Source organism: Cheilinus undulatus, linkage group 11 (genome assembly GCF_018320785.1).
Source record: "Cheilinus undulatus linkage group 11, ASM1832078v1, whole genome shotgun sequence".
In the NCBI taxonomy this organism is placed as follows: Eukaryota; Metazoa; Chordata; class Actinopteri; order Labriformes; family Labridae; genus Cheilinus; species Cheilinus undulatus.
This window is the reverse complement of record NC_054875.1, coordinates 22,032,370-22,054,064: the sequence shown is the minus strand read 5'-3', so window position 1 is coordinate 22,054,064 and position 21,695 is coordinate 22,032,370. Positions and strand designations below refer to the sequence as shown.

Genomic DNA, 21,695 nt, shown 5'->3' with positions numbered 1-21,695 from the left:
TCCACACACACATACACACACATGCTGCGAGGTAACGGCAGACAGGCGCGTGACTCATTAGGCATTCGTCCCCCAGGGAGATCGCTGGGGGGGCGCGTGCGAGGGAGAGAGAGCGCCGCAGCTGCAGGAATGTCACGGGCGGCTACCGCTGCGTGTTCTTATGTGTCTCTGTGTGTGTGTGTGGGTGTGTGCTCGCTAATGCTGGTTGGAGCCAGCGGCAGGGCACTGCACCTTTCAGGAAATAACACAAGGAGAAAGAAAAAACACACTTATTAGTCCACTTTTCCACAAAGAGCTCGTTTAAAAGTCTGAATTCAATCCGTAGTGAAAACATTAGATAACTTCATAATTTGTGCTTGGATTTAAACACCTTCAAATGCAAACAAGTAGTTGAGATATTACCTTGTTTCTTTATCAACTACCTAAGCTTCTTGTTGCTTTAAACAAACCTTTAGCTAGATTACAGAATTTAGTACACCATCCAAATGAGTTACAGGTAATGATGTGATGCAATGTAGGCATTTTGCATTCATCAACATTCATAAGCAGTACTTCTCTTTTTATTGGCCTAAATATATGATATCAAATTGATTTAATTGTTAACATACACATGTACTGTAAATCTGGACTATAAGATGCCCTGGTATAAGCTGCAATCTGTTTTGGGGGTCTCTTGGAGGGAAAATATTATATACAGTACTGTGCAGAAGTTTTAGGCATGTTTGGGCCAAAATTTGAGGCTGAAGTAAGGCGTGTAATGGCGAGTACGCCCACCTGAGGGTCCCATTGGGCGGGAAGGAGAATTGACACAACCCAGGTCATGCTCTGGATGTCTTTGTACATTACCAAGGGCATGGGAAAATAATCTGATGAAAACAAAACAAAAATCACAGCTTTTGGGTGGAGTTATGGGTAGATGTGGCATTTAAACATAGCCTAGGCTACTGTTAGGGCTGGTAGGAGGGTTGCCGCGACCCCTTGGTTGTCGTGTGTATGTTCTAAGCACCTGAAAACTGTTGGTGGTTGCTGGGCGTATTACCAGGGGTGCAAAGACCCAGACAAAAGAAATGCACTTAAGCTCGACCTTGGCTGCTGGGCGACACACGTACATGTCAAATGTGTCGACACTGAGGCTGGCCGCCCTCCCTCCTCTCTTCAGCCCAGGGTTGTGGAACATCAGGACCTGAGAAGAACCGTTAGCGCTCTACATGCCTAAAACTTCTGCACAGTACTGTATTATATAATATATTAATATTATATAAATAGTATTAACCATCTGCCTGTGGGGTCCATTTCATTGAGTAAAGTCCACATTTTGCAGTTTTACTGCAGCTGTGTTGCTCTTCTATTTCCATCTTTTCTCACCCTATGAAGTTTGCGCTTCTGCTAGCTACAGTACTGTAGTGGAGCTCTTGGCCTCCAAAATACTTTGAAACAGACTCAGCCCATGAGTCTCCCTGCCCTCCTCCGTCTGTCACTTCTTGTCCTCACTGAGGAGAGTTTTCAGTCAAACCAGTAGTGTTCATTTTGGCTGCCTTTTAAAATTTAGTCTTAGTTTTAGTCTTGTGATGAACTGCTTTTAGTTTTAGTCATATTTAAGTAATTTTTAACCTTTAAAGTTTCGGTCAGGTTTTGGTTGAGAAAAAATGATCTTAGTCCCGTTTTAGTCAAGTTAAGTCTTTACATTTTTGTCTTTGCTTTCAGTCACGCCTTTTTGCACTAATTTATTCAGCCAAAGGCTATCATTATCAGTACTTTGATTTAAAATACACAGATGAAAATACAGATATTTCTTAAATATCACAGGATTTTCACATCTGCAGTCCAGCACTAACATTTTAGTCTAGTTTTAGTCTATTTGAAGAAAACTGAAAAAATGCTTTTTGTCATTTTTTAATTAACAATCTATTTTTTGCTATTCTTGGTCCAGTCTTCCTAATGGAAAAAAGGTAGTCAACTAAGGCCTTGTCTACATGATGATGAAAATCTATTTCTTTTTTGTTTCAATTTTTTTTCGTAAACGTGGCATTGTTTGAAGAAATGTCTGTGTGAGCCCAATACCACTGAAAACGACTGAAAACAACTTAGTTCCTATGCCAGGCATGTAGGTAGCACTGTAATGCTGCCACAGAAATACACCAAAAATAGAGAAGAAGATCATGGAGCAAACCCACCCAAACTTTGCCCTGGCTGTCTAAGTGAGACACTGGATTAGATTAGCAAATAAATGAACAATAATTTACTAAACAAACTCTTAAGTAGAAGAAAAAATATCAATCAGATCTTTAAGGGGAAACCTACATGGTTGATAAATTAAGTCAATGTTGAAGTGTAAAAAGCTGCAGTTCCTCAATTGGCCACTTGGGGCTGTCTGCAGAATCACCAGAAGTCACATACACACTCATGTTAAAATGCTGATTTTTACATTAGTGATAAACATGTTTACAGCATAATTCAAAAACCGGTTTTGGTTGGAATAGTTCATGCCTTCATGGGCATACTTAAAAGGGGGTGATTTTTTAAGCCCAAGTAAACTCCCAGCTCAAAGCTAACTTAAGGAATTTGAAAAATGCACAAAGGGCAGTCTGGTACTAAGAGGAGGTAGGGTAACATTCTACCTAAGTTTGTGATGTAGGAAGATGCCGTTTGTAGGTTTCCAAGTCACATAGACACCCCCCCCCCCCCCCCCAGAAACAATATTACAAAGCAGGCAGATGCCTGTTTTTACTCATTTCAAGCCATAAAATGCAGATTTTTATCAGTTTGGTGCAAATGTCAGAAATGTCACCAGCATTGATGTGTTTCATCAAAGTACAGTAGACATTTAAGTTTAAAGTTGAAAGAAATGTTTAAGTGTTTACTATGTTCTTTAATAATTCCTCTGTTTTGGTTCAAATGAAGATATTGATTTATGCATACTCAGGGGAATGGCTGATTTAACTGCAACCTGGCACAGAAAGCACAGACCCAGCTTAACATAACCTCTTTGATATGTTACTTGGTTGATTTAAATTTAAGTGTGTTTGGCTTCAAGAGCTCCCTTCAGTAATCAATGATTTGTGTCACTTACGGGGGTAATTTTTTATGACTTGTTCATTTTGGTTTTAAGAAGTATATGGGTTATGCATTTCTCGCGGCATGGCTTGAATGCAAGCTAGCATGGTGTAGCTGTTTTAGAGGAAGCTTGGGATCCATATCAGCTTTGTCTCATTTTCTGTTTCTGAGTCGTTTTAAAGTTAGTTTGAGTCATCGTTTTAACATGGCAGCTGCTGCCGATTGGCCTCAAGAGTCAGTAACAAAATGGCTGATGTCACTCGGGCTTTGGCTATGGCTATATTATTACAATGATACCTGCACTACTGTGTGATGATAGTCACAATAGCAAACTAAAAGTAATTTATGCACAGCTTTAAGTTCAAGTTCAACCTCTGGTGTGCCCCCGATAGATGACTATTTTACATAAATTTAGATTATTAAAAGTGCTTACATGTTTATTTGTCCTGGGCTTATATTACATTTCAATTGTCTTTCTAAACAGTGTAATATGTTGGTCAGTGTGTCCCCTATGCACTTGTCTGTATATGTGTCTTTTTCTAAATGTGAAGCCCAGATATATTTTTTGGCTCGCTGTCAGACAGAGAGCGTGGGAGGCGATATTCATAGAGGTGCTTTCAGCGGGACTTTTATAAGAGACTTTTTTCCATGGCTGAAAGGAGGCTGACCACACACAGCAAGGTTGCCTCAGCTCCGTGCAGACGCATGTGTTTGTTCGTGCACGTACGAGCTGGAGCGCTCAGGCGCCCTTCCTTTGAGCGCTCCTACGTGGGCTGCCAGGGGTGTGTTTTGCTTCGTTTTTTGTTTCGGAGAGCCCTCCCCCGTGCTGCGGAAGTGTTGCCGGAAGCAGTGGGAGCTCACCCCCAGTTCTGCGTCAGTGCCACTAAAGAAAGGATCGGGGCTTTCCGGGAGAAGAGAGGAGGGAGGAAGAGGGGGGTTGACGGGGGCTGTCAGCCTGGGTATGTCACGGCCATGTGGGTGGTTGTCTACACTCACACACAGTCACGACTGGTCTCCGACAAACTATTCCTGTATACACTGTATTTCTAGCATTCTCCGAGTAAAATCCCCCGCTTTAGAGGGGAATTCTCAGAAACAGAGCAGGTGTGTGTGTGTGAGAGAGTTTGTGTGTGTAGTATAAGTGGGATACTCATGCAGTTGTGTCTTTGTTTTTGATGACATTGTGAAGATGGCACTAAAGAGACACTGAGGTTGAGGAATTGCTCTGAACAGATGTGTGTGCCTGACAGATGTGACCACTGTAACATCCATAGTAAAGTGCTTTTCTATTGTCTTAGGAGATGTTTTACTCATGTTTCCTCCTGTAACAAGCAGTTGCAGCACTGCAGCACTAACTGCAGTAGTAAGGCCTGTGTGGAAGTAGAGGAAGCATCAGAAAGTGAGCCACTGTCCTCAAATACTGAAGCAAAAGTTGGAGAAAGCTCCAACAGCAAAGACAAAAGTAGGAAAACCTCTTTTCTGGCATGGCATGATAAAACGGAGAAAGGAGAAAAATGTGCAGAACTCTGTGGCCTGCTCATCCTGGGGGATGTTTTCATCTTTCTCCGTCTTTTCCCCTCCCAAACTCTTTTTAATGTCTGCCATTTGAGAGACTCCAGAGGGGCTGCACCTGTTTGCCTCTTGGCTAGGAGCCCCCAAATCCCTCCTCCTGCCCCCGCCTGCCACTCATGCAGCCGCGCCTCCTGGGATGGATAGAGCGAGGGAAGGAGGGAGCGGTAGAGAGTGGGGTTGCGTGTGGTGGAAGGGATAGCTGGAGGGCTCAAAGGCGTCCGGGAGTAAGAGCAGAGATGTAGGCAGAGAGAGAGGGAATATAGTTTCAAATCCAAGTCCACTCACTCTGGACAGACCTCACTTCTGTGGAGCTTTCTCTCTCTCATGTTCTTACTCACCACATTCTCTTTTATTTTTGTTTTTTTTCTCTCACCTTATCTCTACCCTCTTTTGTACAAACCCACATCTGCTCTACCTCCCTTCCCTTGCTGTTAACTTTTCTCCTCAGCCTACCCTTCCCCTGATCTTCTCAGGTTTCCTCCCCCAGCTCAATCTCTCCTACACTCTCCACGTCTCCTCTCCTATCTATGATTTTCTCTTTCTTTCTTTCTTCCCCTCCTCCCTTCTTTCTATGATAGAACCATGTTAATCTGCAGTGACCTCTTCAGGTCACATTAAAGGTCGCCCAGCTTCACTTCCTAACACCCTCAGGGCCGCACTCTCCTTTTTATCCCCTCTTTTCTCTGCTTACTGCTGGCAGCTTTGCAGCAAAATAAACACCCAAATCACTGGCTAACTTTCCCTAACATCACCTCAGCTTAAAGTTAGATATGTTTGTCTCAAAAGAATGGTACTCAATATCTATGGACCAGTTGAGGAGTTTTGGAACTGTTTTTTCCAGTATTTCTTTATAATTTATTGACAGAGTACACTTGGCTTAAGGGTATCTGGCTGGAGGCTGAATGTCAGTGATTCAGGTGATGATGTTTTGGTTTCAACTGCACTGATGGTTTTATTGTTGCTGTTAAACCACTCTTTGATCTTACTTAACTACTTTTCATTATTTTTTATTTTTAAAAGCTGAGCTCCCTAATTCTCCATAATTTCACTATGTGCCTACTTTTGAGTTTTTGAATGGGTCATCAGTATTCCTTCCAGTAAACACTTAAAAATGCCACAATAAGCGAGATGACAGAGTACAATTGACAGTTAATACAGCAAAATTTAACAAAACCAAAGTACACATTAAAGTCACAACTAGTAAAAAAGAAACTAATCATATTGAATCTTAAAAAGAGATCCATTCAAATGATCAGAAGTGAATAAAAATGGTTGAGAAACTAACACGAGAACTTTAAAACCTAAATTTGAATCCTGTTGCTAAGTTTGTTTGTATTTTCCTCTTCATGTTATTGCACAGAATCGTGGGCGCTTGGCGGAGAAACGCACTATCCCCCTGCCCCCCAATCGGGTTCCCAAGAAGGAGCTGGCCTCCATCTTCAGCAGTGACGACAGTGAGGGCAGCGAGCGGGCCAGTGGAGATCATGCGCACATCAAACAGGAGGACGAGTTGCATTACAGTATCATGAAAAAGAGGTGAGGAAGACGTAATTTCTATAGATTCAAGGGCAATGCTAACCTTGCAAAGCAGATGGAGAAGTCCATTTCCTTATTTCTCACTGGTGAATCCATCTTGCAAAGCTCCCATCTGAACCGTTTGGGCCTGGTTAGAAAGTGACAGGACCAGTCAGTGACAAGGGGCAGTACTTTGAGGCGCAGCAGAGTTGTGACGTAAACAAGCAGCAGCAACAGCTGGTGCAGTTATGGAGGAAGAGATTAGCGTGGATGCTGCTTAGGCGCCAGTTTTATCAGAACTTGACGACATTTCTTCGTTAAAAGAAGAACAAAGAACAGCAGTGAGTCGTTTTCTTTTCAAAAACAACAAAAGTCGTGTACTTACATGTCTACAGTCGCCATGTTTGGCATTATTCCTTAAGTAGCTACGCACGTGCAGCTTGATAGCGGCTACGTCATGTGTTTTGTTGCTCTGATTGGCCCATAGAGATGTGACGGACAGGATGTTCACCCAATCACACTCCGAGTTTTAGTCAAAGCCTCTGCCTTTTCTCAAACGTTTCTTATTGAAGCTTTCCCAGATGGATGTGTGAAACAAATCAATCTAGCATGTCAGGTTAGGGCAATGCACTACTTTAAATGTTCTTCTCCCTGTGTTTATTAACAGTGATGTCGTACTGCATAGGCTTTTATTGTTCCTTAAAATATATAGGCTACATAATGTGATGAATCATAACATGAAGAAAATGTCATGCCAGCCTCTGAGTCAAATTTGTTTCAAATATTTTAAAAAAAGACATCCTCATTTTGCCTTCAGATCCCTTTCCCAATATTTCTATTTCACATATTTCTTCTTTGTAATAGCATCTTAGATGTGCTTTTAGAATGATTTTAAGGTGCTAAAGGCCCATTACGAGACAAACAGACAAAGATCAGTGTTTCAAAAATAAACTCATGGCTGTAGCTGTGGGATGTCTTATGGAAGCGTGTGCTAAGCTTTGAAAGTGTTAATTGTTTTGTCGGTTTGTTTGTTGCCCCTGCCAAGTCTGAGTGTATCTGTCTTGACTTGATGTTGAAAGACTGACTCACCTGAGTCACCACTGTCTACTTCATCTTCATACTGCTGCGTCTGGAAATAGGTAGATTATTGTGCCTTCAATAAGAAACATTGGTAATTATGTCTTTATGTCACGGCATTGAACTACTTCACTGTAGTTGTATAGAGCGCTTTGCAACGCTTTGAAAACTATTGTTTATTTCTGAGATCGGTGGTTGCCAAAAATGATAAGCAAATACATAAAAACATTCAGGAATGTATCTGAAATGTCTTCAGCTTTCAAAGTGTTTTATTGGCCAGATCAAATACATATCAATAGAAGGCTGCTGACCAAATATCAAAAGTAACACAGTAACAGTTGTTGGAGAACATTAAAGAGTTTTATACATATTAGATAGGGTATGTCAGAAAATGTGGTCTGATCTGTCTGAGCTTTTGAGTATTCATATTCACTTCCTTCTGCATTTAAAAACACGTACAGGGTAACATCAAGGTGATTTCATTGAGATGAACTAAATGGGATCAGGGGACAAAGCTTCCCCTCTGGTAGAAAAAAAAGTTTATTTTTGCTCCATTACAGTCAGGACTTAAGAGAATAAATTAGGTAAAGTGCATAAAAACATCATGTGCACACATGATTATTTGGTATGTACGAATTCAGATTTGTATGATTCAGAATTCAGACAGGCTATGGATGGATATAATACAGAAGCTGTTCATTGATTAACCTCAGAAAGTCCCCAGCTGCATTATAAGCAGCTTGTGCAACCTCATTACAGGAGGGGATGTTTTTCATGTCTTGAGACCTGCGTGTGACATGGCGGACAGCACAGCAACTGTGAAGCTTTAAATGGATCCACTAACCTCGTTTAAGAGGGTTTCCCCTCCCCCTGACACTTGTGCCGCTGGCGTGTTAAGATGATAATGAATTTAAAGAACACTTATGACTAATATGTCAGGCTTTTACCCTTTGAAAGGCGACGGACTCACTGGAGCCGCAGCTCTGGTCTGTCTTGGGCATCCGTCTCAGGCCTGCTTTATCCCCCAGTGCAGGTCTGGGCGAACGGGATAATGGGATGTCCAATCACGGAAATGTGATTTCCATTGACCGCAGCTTCGTAAGTGAGTCGTAGAAGGGTCTTAACAAATTGGATTTGGCCAATGGATGTGAAAAATACGGGGCCTCTGTATACATGTGTGAGTGTATCTGTGCTGTCTCATCCACACATCATCAGGCTGGCGGCAGCACCGTGTCACACCCACTTGGTTGCTGCAACATGCCTACTGTAAATATAGTGTAGTCGTTTTAAAGCAGCACGTGTCAATTATTTTATCCAAACATCCTTTTTCCAAACGTAATACCTCAGGCAGCATCAAACCTCAGGTGGCATTTCATTAATAGACACTTAGAGCACCTATCTGCCCATTTCAGCTGGTGTTGCTTTCATAGTTCATCATTCTTTTTCTGCAATGTCTCAAGTTCATAATAAAGCTGCCATTTCTTTAAACCAGATTGATGTTTATAGTTCCGCGGACAATTAGTTTACTTTGTGCTGCACAGATCTATGTTTCTGCTGAATAAGCACCCGATATCTAGAGACGGAAAAGCAGCCAAGCCACTGAGCCAACCAAAAATGATTAAATGAAAGGGCATTGAAGGTTTTCAGAAACAAAGTCTTCTAAACTGTAAAAACACATGAAACAAATGTATGTTTCTACCATGGTACAGTAACAGCTCCCCACCAGTGCTATATTGGTTGTTTCTGACTTGGATTCATTAATGCTGATTTATGGATTTCATCTGAGGGTGTAAATATTTGATGGGGTTAACTTCGGGTTTTAGTGTCTTACTCAAGGGCAAAAGAAATGCTACCTTACAGTGTTTGTTTCAGTTGGCTGTAGATATCAAAGCTTTGATTGAAAAGTGCTGACTGAGAGTCTGGGTAATTATCTGGCAACCACCATGGATTTACAAGTTACACCCGCTGACATCTGCCTTTCAGCCTGTGAATAAAACATAGTCAGTATTTACATTAACTAAAACGGCACTTTCGCAGTCAACTGGGCTTTGGACCATGTGCTTGTAGATCAGTAAAACATGCAAACACTGACTACAAAAGTAAAAAAGGAAAGGGCTATACACGAGTGTAAATATACAAGGAAGATACGTTTGGATGCATCATAGCCACAGAGAAAGGAAGACACTGATGCTGTGTTAGTTTTGTATGCCTACTGCATTTGACATTTTGTCCTCTAGCTTTATTGAACAACTGTGTCATTGCCTTATGCCAGTAAGAGGTCAGGGACAGTGTGAAATTACTGGAAACGGCTCTCCCCTAAAGCACTAATTAGTGAGCTTGGAGGTTTTATAGCTTTTTAGACAAGCTCTCCGCTTAATAATTTTTGGCATTGTTTACATGAGGATACCATGGCAACAGAGTCACAGCAACTTAGCTGATGTGGAGTTGGTTAGCAGTGAGGTTTTGTTTTTGAAACTGCAGAATTTGTGTCTTTCAACACAGAATCAAAACACAAGTTTATCAAAATGATGGTCTGCAAGGTTCTTGTAGCTGAGGCTCAGATTTTGCTTAGTCTTGAATTTCGCCCCATCTTTATTTAAAAGAACAAGATGGTTACCATTTAGCATGCACTGTCATATTGGCATGAGCTGAAGATCAAGAGTTTGGTTTTTAATCTATCCTAAAGATATTTCCTATTTCCTCTGTTAATATGGCAGACAACTCTTATTTATCAATTCAAAAATCTTTGTTGAATTTTCTCCCCGGATTTGGAAAATAATAGCAATTCAAAAGAAGCATCAGAGAATGGATGAAGTATGTGAGCTAGAGAAGTAGTTAGCAGCAGCTCTAGCGGCATGTGCATGGCTCAGCTTGTATCCTACATGCAACACGGCTGGCTTACTGTATATTCTATTTCCCTTGTATTTTTTTTTTCTCCCTTGGCTGGCTTATCGACCTCGTGTCAGCCTGTACAGCCGAGCAACAACAAGGAGAAGTGAAGCAGGGCTACTCTTACTTATTTATGTATCTATTTCTGTATTTATTCATTAGCCCCTCTGCTTGCACTGTTCCCAGTTGCAGCTTGCCTTTTGATTCAGCTGTGAGCAGCATGACAATTGTGTATGACTACTCAAAGGAATCAGACAAAACATGAAAAGTACATGAAATTGATCAATTTTCCTGCTCTGTGTTTCAAATTATGGAGAGTAGCATATAGCTATTACTCATTCTTTACCTAAGTCATACCTGGCTTTGCAGTGGGTGTTAAATATTACATATTGCCTGGGTTTTAGAGGTTGCTGTGGGGCCACCTGTGCAGGTTAAAGGACTGTGTTGCCTTGAGAGCAGAGGACGGGTGTGCATAAAACCTGTGAGCACCAGATGTTACACAGCTCTTGCGATGTGTGTCGGTCGCTCTCTCCTCTCCGTCTCTCTTCCTCCCTTTCCCTCTCCTCCTCCACCTTCCCTGCTGTCTGTCTGTCAGCACTTTCCCAGTGGTGGTGTGAGACATGGCGTCAGGGTGCCTGGGCTGCCAGCTTCTGCCAGCTCACACTGTGACCTCCAGCCCCGCCACCTCAGCTCCGCGTGCCAATGCCACAGCAGGCCACTACTGGGCATTTATACTGAGTTGCCTCCCTGTGCCAGGAGGAGAGGCTTCTCATGTGGTGTGGATAGTTTTGAAGCATATAGCTTATTTTAATGTTAGAAGGAAGCACAGCAACCTCTTAACAAAAGACAGAGCCTAAAAAATGATAAATTTCCATTGGACTTTGTGTCACTTTTCAGCCTTTTTTATCAAAATGAATACATCCAGAAATCAAAATTTCAATTACAATGAATTTGGAGAAAATATTCAACAAATATTGTGAGTATTGTTGGCAATATGAAGTGATGGTGTATTTAAAAAATAATCAACCAGACACATGAAAAGAAGTTTTGACTTGGTGGTGTTAGTCAAAAAAAAGTTTAAAACTTCAGTTTTAAATCTTATACTGGATCATCAGGCTTTTTTCTGATCATGTCAAATATTTCCTAACTTAAATCTGGAAACTTTTCCATTTTAAACAATATAATCAGAGACTTTTTGATGCCACTTCAGTAACGTTGGATAGTAGTAGTGTCAATTACAGACTCTGAGTATTAACTCATATTAGTTATCCTGCTATCTGGGCCAGTGTGTCTAAACCTGCGGACAGGGATGAAGGGGCGGTATTGACAAGTTTGGGGATGAGCTGAGGATAAGATGATGGTCTCTGGCGTGCACCTGAGTGATAAGAAGGCAGCTCATGTTCTTTTTATCTATCATGCCCAATAGCCACAATAATGGCCCCCTCCACCCTGTCTGAGGCCCCCGTCCTTCCCAGCTAACCTAGGAGCTCCTTAGGGAGTGCTGACTCAGGTGACTGGGTTTTAAACACCCTCCCCATTCCCCTTTTCATCTTCCAGGGCTTGAGTATGACCTTGCCTCCACCCAGAAAGAAGGGGGAGGGAGTAGAGGGAGGGCAGAGGTAGGTGGAGAAAGGGCTAGGCCCTCATTAGCCCAAGCCGTGGCGGGACAGCTCAGGACAGTGCGCTAATTACCCCACTGACAATGTCCTTGCCGTTCATGGCTTAGAGCGGCCACTTCGCCATTGGATAATAACCCCATCACCTCTCTGGAAAGTTAAGGATGACATTATCATGATCACTTTCAAAGATGGAGGCAGGATGGTGTCGCAACTCGATGTACAGATTGACAGAATCTGCTGTATGTTTTTGCAATGGAACAGAAGTTTTTGTTATTTGTTGGTGACACTGGGTGACTAAGATACATTATCCCAGGATTCTGAGCACAGTTTAAAAATCTTCCCTGCATCTCATTTTCCTTTTGGAGAAAAAGACTGAGCTCTATGACACAGATAGCCACTAATTTTAGCAAGTTACTCCCTAAAATGAAGTCTATAATCAGTCAAAAAAATTTGCAGTCCAATTAAGAGTGTCTTCATTTAGCAACAGGTCGTGTTTTGTCTGAGACAGTTTTCTGACCCAGTGCGTCTCTGCGACTGAAAGGTGACTGTTGAAGCCAGCATGGCCGGCATGAAAGCCCTCCACACTCACTCCTTCATCTTTCCTGTTAGCGTGTGGAAAACAGCTTGGCGACTGACAGCCTGACATTACAGCAGCAGCCTGTAATCATGGGACTGTAAAAACCCAAATCCAGCAGCCGCAAACAGTGTGGCCTCGTCATAGTGGTGGCAGCTAAGAACCGTTCACCGCCTCTGTCCCATAAACTGTGCTTGCTGTGTCATACCAGACCCCCTTCATAGAGGATTCTGCTTTCAATAAAGTTGCCAGTTTCGCCTATAAACAAGATTCCTGCTGACATGAGAGGCTGCGGACACCATCAATCTCACATGTCTGAATATTTTATGTTTTTAAGCTTTTCCTGTAAGTAGAATAAAATAAAAATGAGCTTTTAATTTATTTGGAATGCTCTTCCCTGCAAAATAAATAATTATTAATTATTTAGCCTACATTCTGAATAGAATAAAGGTACAGATAACAAAGAAGTATTTACAAATAAATTATTTTAACCTTATGACTGAAGAATTTTCATCCTGCACACATACAAGCTGTTTTCAGTTACATTGTCTGCTCTCCCACTGCTCAGCTGCTTTACTCTTCTCAAACTCTTAAGTGCCGATTTCCCATCATTATGCTATTTAATGTGATCAGGATGGTAATCAGATTGCAAATGAAATACCTCAATGACACAGTTGTTTGTAACCAATGGCGTGGGGAGGTTAGATGGGCGGCTGGTGGAGCATTTAGAAGGGCAGAGCGGCTTCAACCAGATCTTGGCCTAATCTTTAAAATCCTCCCACTCCTTCTTCTTTTTGGTGCTGAAAGACGGGGATAAACTTGTCGCAGTTTCATTTAACAGAACCTGCTGTTGAACTAAAGTCATAAGAATAGAAAACAAGAGAAGAACAATATTTCCCCTCATACCACACTCACTGAATTTGAAGTATGACTACCCAAATAAGGAAATAAGACCTGTTTAAGCCGTTTTAATTTCATCTTAAGTATTTGCCATCTGTCTTTTCATGTTATTCTCTTGCCGTATTTCTCCAAAACAGCTGTTGGCGGTCTGATTTAAAAAGGAACCATAATAAGGTTTTAAGCTGCTAAACTACTTGGGAGTTGTGAATATGTTCGTTAATACATCTTACCGTGAAAGATGAGCAGGGATGAGACCCAAAAGTGCTGGATGCGGTAGTCTGTCAGAATGTATTACACACCTCACAGCTAAGAAGCAGCTGACAGGACAGCCACTTGTAGCTGCTGAGTTTGTGTGGAGGTATGCAATTTAGAAGGGACAGCTATTCTGTATGGAGGATTTTTGTGGTAAGTAGAGTGTGAAATAGTGTGAATTTATGCTCTGCTGCTTTATCACTCACTGGACGGATTGCATTGTGGAATTAAGTTTGTTTGGGGCAGCTTTTAATAGTGTTTATCCTCTTTTCCTGCGTGTGTGCATGTGTGTTACAGTCGTGACAGTGACCTCTCTACAATCATCTCGAACCTGCACCACACCAGACAGCACGGCATGCCTGAGGGCCAGTCAGCCTCTGACCATAACAACAGTACTGGACACACAGGTAGGACCCACAGTTGTGATGTTTGTGTGCTTCAAGGTTTGGCAGAGTGCTTCACTTCTTTGTCTTTATTTTCCCCTTTTTATCCATGGTGCTGATAAATCTCTCTGAACATTTCCTCTAACATATGTAAACGTTCCATCACCCATTTAATTTGCTCTAATTTGTGTGATTGGGGGAATTTAACATAAGCTTATTACTCATTCCTGGAGGTCACTCTCAAGTTGATTACTTAATGTTCTTCCCACATTCTCTTCCGCACTCCAGGATTTTTGTTTAACCCCCTGTTTTAAATTACCTCTGAATAAATAGCTTTGTTTGCCATTAATCCAGTTTCATGTGAGCAGAGGAACAGTGCTTGTGTGTGTGTCTCTAAGTGTGTGTGCTAAGAGCCTTTCTTAGAGCTTATGGACAGAACAGACAGCTTTTAATCACAGCTATTTGTCAAGAGGCTTGTATGAGGATATTGTGCAGCCTTCGAAGACATATGTTTGAGAAACAGCCTTTGCTGATATCACAAATCAGCAATCAGCTTACTTAAGTGGATGTTGCTGACTCTTTGAGTGATTTAAACCTGTGACATGAAATATGTTTGTATAGTTTATCATTAACGGTGGAAATGACTTATTACATTTTACTTACGTTACTTGTACTTTAGTATATTTTGAAATGAGTAATTTTGCTTTTGCTTAAGTATACTTAGAGGAAGGATTGTACCTCACTACATTTAATAAGGCGCCCATTACTGAGTAAAAAGAAAAAAACATTTATACAAAGCAAGGAGGTCTAAGCTCTCTGTCAATTTCATGAAACTAGCCACTATTTTGGCTTTGACTACACATGATGGTCAGTAACAGTGATAGCATGAGCCCCCATTACATCCAAAAACAGCTGCTCCACTACACTTTTTATAAAGATGTGCCTTTATGTAAACAACCTGGTCTGAGATTCATATTCTCTTGTTGTTATTGCCAGAGTCGCAAAGTAACTAATAACATTTACTCAATTCACTGTTAGGGATGCACAATATTGGGTTTTTGCAGTTATCCGATATGCTGATATTCACACAATAGTTCTAGCCGATAGTATCGATATCTAGTGCCGTGCCTGAACGAGTTCAGTGAACAATCGTTCATGAACTCATAGAGTTCATATTTTGGGCGAACGTGAACTGAACGTACTTTATTTCTGCCTGATGAACGTTAATGTGAGCGCGCTCATTCTGGGGTTTGTGAACGGTGCTCTCTCTCAGTTTGTTCAAGAGAGTGCCAAATTTCCATAGAGCCTTCCAGGTGAAAACCCAGCTAAAACACACCGTAAACGGGCTTTAATATGTAGGGGGAAAACAAACAATCTGGTAACACCAGCCACCACAGAGTTGCACCGCCGCTTGCGTCATCAAAACGCAAATCATGGAGGCAAAAACAAATGAAGGCAGCAGCACTATCTCAGACTGTGCCTCCACGATTAATACAGCATCTTTGTATGATTACTTTGAAGAATTTTATGAAAAGGTCAGTGATGATCCAAGTGTGAAAAATCTTACCTTTTTGTGTAAACTTTGCCCGCCGGGTTTCAAGAAGCATCTCCATACATCAGCAACGTCAACAGCAAACCTAAAACGGCACATTGAACTAAAGCACCCAGCTAAACTTTCAAGGTATGTGCAAGTGACTAAAAAATCAAAAGACACGGCTGCAGCTGGCTACTAGTGTGCAACAATGGGGAAATACCAGTATTCTAAGGGTAATGGCTCGCAGCAACAATATTTTTTCAATATAATATTGAAAAAAAGAAAAGAACTATGAACTAGTTCATTTTTGGAACTGTGAACTTAGTTCAAAATTTTGAATTATGAACTAAGAACTGAACTAGTTCATTTTAAAATTTGTGAACTGAACTTTGAAGTAGTTCATGTAGAAATTGAACTTTCCCAACACTGTCGATATTATACTGATAATATCAAGCATCCCTAATTACTCTGATCTTTTTATTTACATTTTGAAATCAGTGCTTCTACTTAAGAAAAATTTAACCAGAGTAACTGTACTTGTACTTGAGTAAAATAATCTAAGCTGTTTTTGCTTCAGTGCCTAGATTGTGGCTCTTGCAAAGGCATTTTTCAACAATTTGGTTAAGCAGGGTTGAGTAACACTGCTGTGAACAATTTCTCCACCATCTTTAGCACAATCTCACACACCTTCAGCCTTTAGACTCAAGAGGCTACTCTGTCAATAAGGCAGTGTTCATTTTTTTGTTTGCTAAATTCTATATTTTGAGCAATTATTTCACATTCTTCACAAATCAGGTATTGCACTCTTTGGCTTTTATGCTATCTTTAGCTATTTTAAGGTTACTTTTAGCTATTCTTAAGACATTTCCAGCTATTTTTAGGCTACTTTTAGCTATTTTTAGGCTATTTTCAGCTTTTTTTAGGGTACTTTCAGCTATTTTTATCCTTTTATAGCTATTGAATGCCATTTTCAGCTACTTTTATGCCATTTTATGCTATTTTTATGCTATTTTCAGCATTTCATTTTTGTGCTTTTTGGCTATTTTCAGCAATTCTTCCACAATTCAGCATCCCCACGCAAATTCAGCTGAAATTGCAATTTTGATGTAGTTGGACTTGAACCTTTGATTTGAGGTTCAATGTGACGCTATCGTGGGGATGGAACGGTCGATCATCTGATTTGTTGAGACTTCCAAAGCTGCTATTTTTGGGCAACAAAGCCTCACTCACTAACCCTAAACAAAGTATGCAAACAATAATGTTATCTTACTATTGCATATTAAGCACTTGAAGTGATGTAAACAAAACTTGATATTTGAGAAACCCATACCTCTGGTCCTACATGTTCCCCAGGGTTTGACCCTGTCCCTTCTTATACCATTAGATGGAGGCATAGCAAGTGTAATAGTCAGACATCTCTCTGTCTGCCAGATCAATTGTCCATATGGTGCCTCTGATATCAGCCCGGGTGGGTGGAAGGTGGGGGGTATTAGACTGCTCAACAGCCAGCCCAGCCAGTGTCTTAAACCCCGGTTTGCGACGGATTTCCACCCAAATACTGGCCTAATCAGCTGATAAACTTAATGGAGAAATCAGAGCCCTTAGTAGTTATCTTAATGGAGAAAGACACAAGGGGATAAGGTTGGTGATAGAGGGGGTGCACAGAGTGTGGCCTACACTAGAGGGGGTCCAAAACCCTAAAAATCTGTCTGTTTGACCATTAAAGGGAGATTTAACAGGCGCTGCCTAAGCGGTTCGCTCCGTGTCTGTAAACAAGTCCAATCGGATCAGCCACTGGCTCTAATTCTGTCTGCCAGTGAAATTAGACACACACACTCACAAACACACAATTACACGCAAATGACACAAAGTTACACACATGCGTGTCTACGGAAAATCAACACAGGTTCAAATTTGCGTCCAAATACGTAGGTGGGCTTATGAAGTTTAGAGCACTGGATTATTTGACTTTGGGATGGATGAGAAGGTAAACACAGCTCTCTGTCTCTGATATTGTGTTTACTCTGGTATGTCAGTCAGCTCCCTATTTGACTCATCCTCTAAACGTGTTTAAAGTGTGTCAGGAAGCTGTGAGAGAAGAGAATCTCAAAGTTAGAGAGAAAAAAAAAATTAAAAAGACAAGGGCAAAATAATAGGCAGAGACACACTGATGGGAGAAACATTTGGACATGGAGAGACAGAGGAAAGAGAGATGAATGAGTGCGGTGGTGGTATCAGGGGAGGGCAGGCGGCAGCTATGGCGGCGGACGGCTCCGTGTGTTTGTGTGCGTGTGTGTGGGTCAGGAGGAAAAAGAAGCAGGCTTGCTGGGTCGTCTCTGCGCCGGAGTGGGCCGTTAATTAAATCTGAGGGACAGACAGGAGGTCTGCCTCCCTCCTCCTTTTCTCCTCTCCATCCCTCCCTCCCTCTTTCATTCGCTCTCTCACTCCCCAGCCGCTGGCTATTCAGAGACTCTGAGAGAGGAGGGAGGAGGGAAAGAGAGGAGGGAGGGGTAAAGCAGGGGCGCCGACGCTGAGAGTCTGGCTGCCTGTGGAGACTGTAAACCGTGGCTCTGCGGTCAGACCGGAGACTCAAACAGGCAGATAAGGTGTTTTTGGACCGCCACACTCTCTCTCCTCTGCTCCCTGCACTCAGACTCCCAGAGGCAGTTACAGCCTGTCGGTGTGTGTGTGGTTGGGGGTTGTAGTGGTGGTTTGGGGCTTGTGCACGTTTGTGTGTGTGTTTCAGCATGTGCACCTTTCCATGTGTGGTTTTAAATGCCTGTTTTTAGATGTTTGCTTGCGTGTGAATCTGCAGCCCAGCGTGTTTGTGCAGGACTTTTTTCCTTATAAACTGATTGTGAGTGAGGCTTGCTTTTAAAGTATTACCAGCTCATTATTACCTGATTAGCATAGAAAAGCAATCCTAAACAAAAGTAAACACTCCTGGATTTCTGGTAATATTAGCAGGCTCATACAGGGGCAAAAAGGAAGTGTTGGTTGGTGGTAAATATTTTAAAACATCCCACTGCTTAATAGAATGCAATTTTGATGCCATAACAAACAGGCACTCCCCAGGGTTAATCATAAAGCACACTAATGCAACTGTCCAGCAATAAAATTTATGCAGTACAAATATTAAATATTGAATTGTCAGAGGACATGAGACATGTTTCATTAGTCATATCTCTCAATGAAAACAAGTTTGAATCAAGAAAGTCATTTTTAGAGTCTTTCCTACTTTTTGCTATTAACTGTGTTTGATTTCACACAAATCCCATAATAAATTACAACAGCTGTAACTCTATGCCTTTTAAACTGAGCTTAAAACTCTTCTCTTACTACCTTTTTAATCAGTCCAATTAAATGCTTTGGATCACTGTAATAGGCACAGATTTCCATCTGTCACAGTTACATAACAGTATTGTTGTACCCCTAAACTTGTTGTTCATTTCAGTATTCACCTTTTTAAAGTTATGTCTTACTTACTTTGAAACTGCCTTAACATACCTGTGTATGTATCTTTTCTGATGTCGCTATCAGAGCATGAAAATGCCTATTTTTGCAAAGCTGCTATGAGCATGTTAAAATGTTTGAGACATAGAGGTTAGATATTGGAGCAGTAAATCTGAACAGATAAATTATTTGTACTGGATTTAGGCCTTGTGCGGTACTGATGATTACCGTATTACCTGTAGAAAAAGACAGTCAACACAGCCCCTCTATGGTGAAGGCAACATGAACATGGAAGCTGAGTTATAAATGCCTGTGAATAGGGTCAGCTGATATATTTCATCACTTCTAATAGTGGTTTCAACTGAGCTTCATTTAGAACTTCTTACAGCAGATAGCCCCTTTTCTATGGCGCCATAAGCTTCATATCTTGAAGCTTTATGTCTTTGGCTGCCTTGCATCCCATTGATTAACTGGTGGGATCAGAAATTGATATTGTAAGCTAAACTTAAAGTCAAGCAACCTTTTAAAATGATACTTTTAGCTGTTATAAGAAAAATAAACTGCTCTTAAGGCTTCTCGATTATTATCACGATTATCTTGATTAATCCCAAGATCAAAATTACTGAACATGATTACCCATGGATTTTACAACACCTGCATCATTAGCATTTATCAGACTTAAACTATCTTAACACTTACACACTCTGAAAACTTTATGATACTGAAAATAAAGAAAAATATATATATGTATGAAGATAATTATATTTTATAACAATAAATAAATACAGTATCAATGTTTTAGAATTAGAGGTTATGTACTGTTGTGTATAAAATATAACAATAATTGAAACATTTACCATACTATGATAAAACCTATGGATGAAACAGCAATCATGAGACACTATATTTTTTTCTTGATTATCTTGTTTTCATGACTGTGCAAGGCTAAAATTAAAATTAAAATTGATTAGTAGCCTACCACTAACTGCTCAGCGTGCAAACTTTATTGTGTTACATTAGCAGATGTTTGATCTAAACTGCTGTGGCTAGCTGCACCTACACTCAACACTCAGACAACTGTGCAAATGCATGTTTTCTGACATTCACACTGTATAAACCTTTGTTAAAAGTCCAAACTGACACTTGGGGAAGAACACTGCTCTATCTCACCATTAGGAAAGATGGTGCTTAATGCATAAGGGCTGTGTCCACAGCCACCATTTTTCTGCTGACAGCATTTGCAACCTCAGTATCAGAGACATTCTTACCAGTGTCTGTTCTAGGTTACAAAATTTGGCTTCCAATACTCTGTAGTATCTGTCTGTTTTAAACAGATATGTGTGCTTAGTTTTTCCTTTTATTCTATGAAAAATAAGTAGGAAAAATGAAAAAAATGTAAGGGAATCTTGGCCTTGCATTAGCAGCAGATTTAGACCATTAATTAAAGCCCTGATAAAGATAAGTCATGTTGGTATTTCCTCCACCAGAGCTGCAATGGCTCGCCTGCTGACAAAAATCTGTCAAATTCCACCCCTTCTTGAATTAGATTGATCAGTTTGAGAAAAGCAACATTGACAGGTGCAGTGCTGTGCAGAGGTTGAACTATTTTCAGCTGAGAGCACAGCAACAAAAATGGCTAACACTGAGGATGTTTTTGCAATGAAAACATTGACCTACATTGGATTTACACCACTTTCCACATTATTATGCAAATGACATTTTTCTCTTATTTTCCTAAATATTAATGCAAATGACAAAATATTTTTCAAGTCATCAGCCATTAGAGCATAATTTAAATGATTTTGAACAAACTTCATAATGATAACCATTATTTAAAAAAAAATAAAAACCTCAAAATGCAATGTTCCACATTATTATCCAGAACAGAGTTTTAAAAGATTTATAAGTTGTAAAGAACTGAAAATGGTCATTTGTTGAATTTGCAGCATTAGGAGGTCATGCTTACTGAAATCAAAAGCTATTTCAATCAAAAACATCTTAACAGGCAAAGTTACATGTTAACATAGAAGACATTTGTGGCTGATGCAGAGCACAGACAGGTTCATGCAGATTAAGTCATAATGAGGAAGGTTTCTGATGGACAAATACATCGGGTTAAGAGAGCAGATGCTAAAATGACATTAGAAAGCAGCAAACAGGTATTGGAAGCTGCTGGTGCCTCTGGAGTCCCACAAACGTCAAGGTGTAGGATCCTCCAGAGGCTTGCAGTCGTGTATAAACCTGCTATTCAGCCACCCCTAACCAATGCTCACAAGCAGAAACGGTTTCAGTGGGCCCAGAAATACATGAAGACTCATTTTCAAACTGTCTTTTTTACTGATGAGTGCCATGCAACCCTGGATGGTCCAGATGGAGGAGTAGTGGATGGTTGGTGGATGGCCACCATGTCCCAACAAGGCTGTGACGTCAGCAAGGAGGTGGCAGAGTCATGTTTTGGGCCGGATTCATGAGGAGAGAGCTGGCAGGCCCCTTAGGGTCCCCGAAGGTGTGAAAATGACCCCTGCAAAGTATATAGAGTTTCTGACTGACCACTTTCTTCCATGGTACAAAGTGAAGCGCAGTTCCTTCTGTTATCTCTATGCATGACAATGCACCATCTTATGCTGCAAAGAATACCTCTGTGTCATTGGCTGCTATGGGCATAAAAGGAGAGAAACTCATGGTCTGCCCCCATCCTCCCCTGACCTCAACCCTAATGAGAACCTTTGGAGCATCCTCAACCTTAAGATCTATGAGCGTGGGAGAAAGTTCACATCAAAACAGCAGCTCTTGGAGGCTATTCTGACATCTGAAAAGAAATTCAAGCAGAAACTCTCCAAAAACTCACAAGTTCAATGGATACAAGAATTGTG

General features: G+C 40.9%; 1 protein-coding gene across 4 annotated transcripts in view; it reads left to right on the top strand.

The window, feature by feature from the left end:
• samd11 (sterile alpha motif domain containing 11) overlaps positions 1 to 21,695 on the top strand; it is an 84,516-nt gene that overhangs the window by 30,137 nt on the left and 32,684 nt on the right. For all 4 annotated transcript variants that reach the window (XM_041800008.1, XM_041800007.1, XM_041800009.1 and 1 more), the window contains exons 3-4: positions 5,987 to 6,162; positions 13,750 to 13,859. In XM_041800008.1, coding sequence (XP_041655942.1) covers positions 5,987 to 6,162; positions 13,750 to 13,859 — 286 coding nt within the window. The remainder of the gene's footprint in view (positions 1 to 5,986; positions 6,163 to 13,749; positions 13,860 to 21,695) is intronic.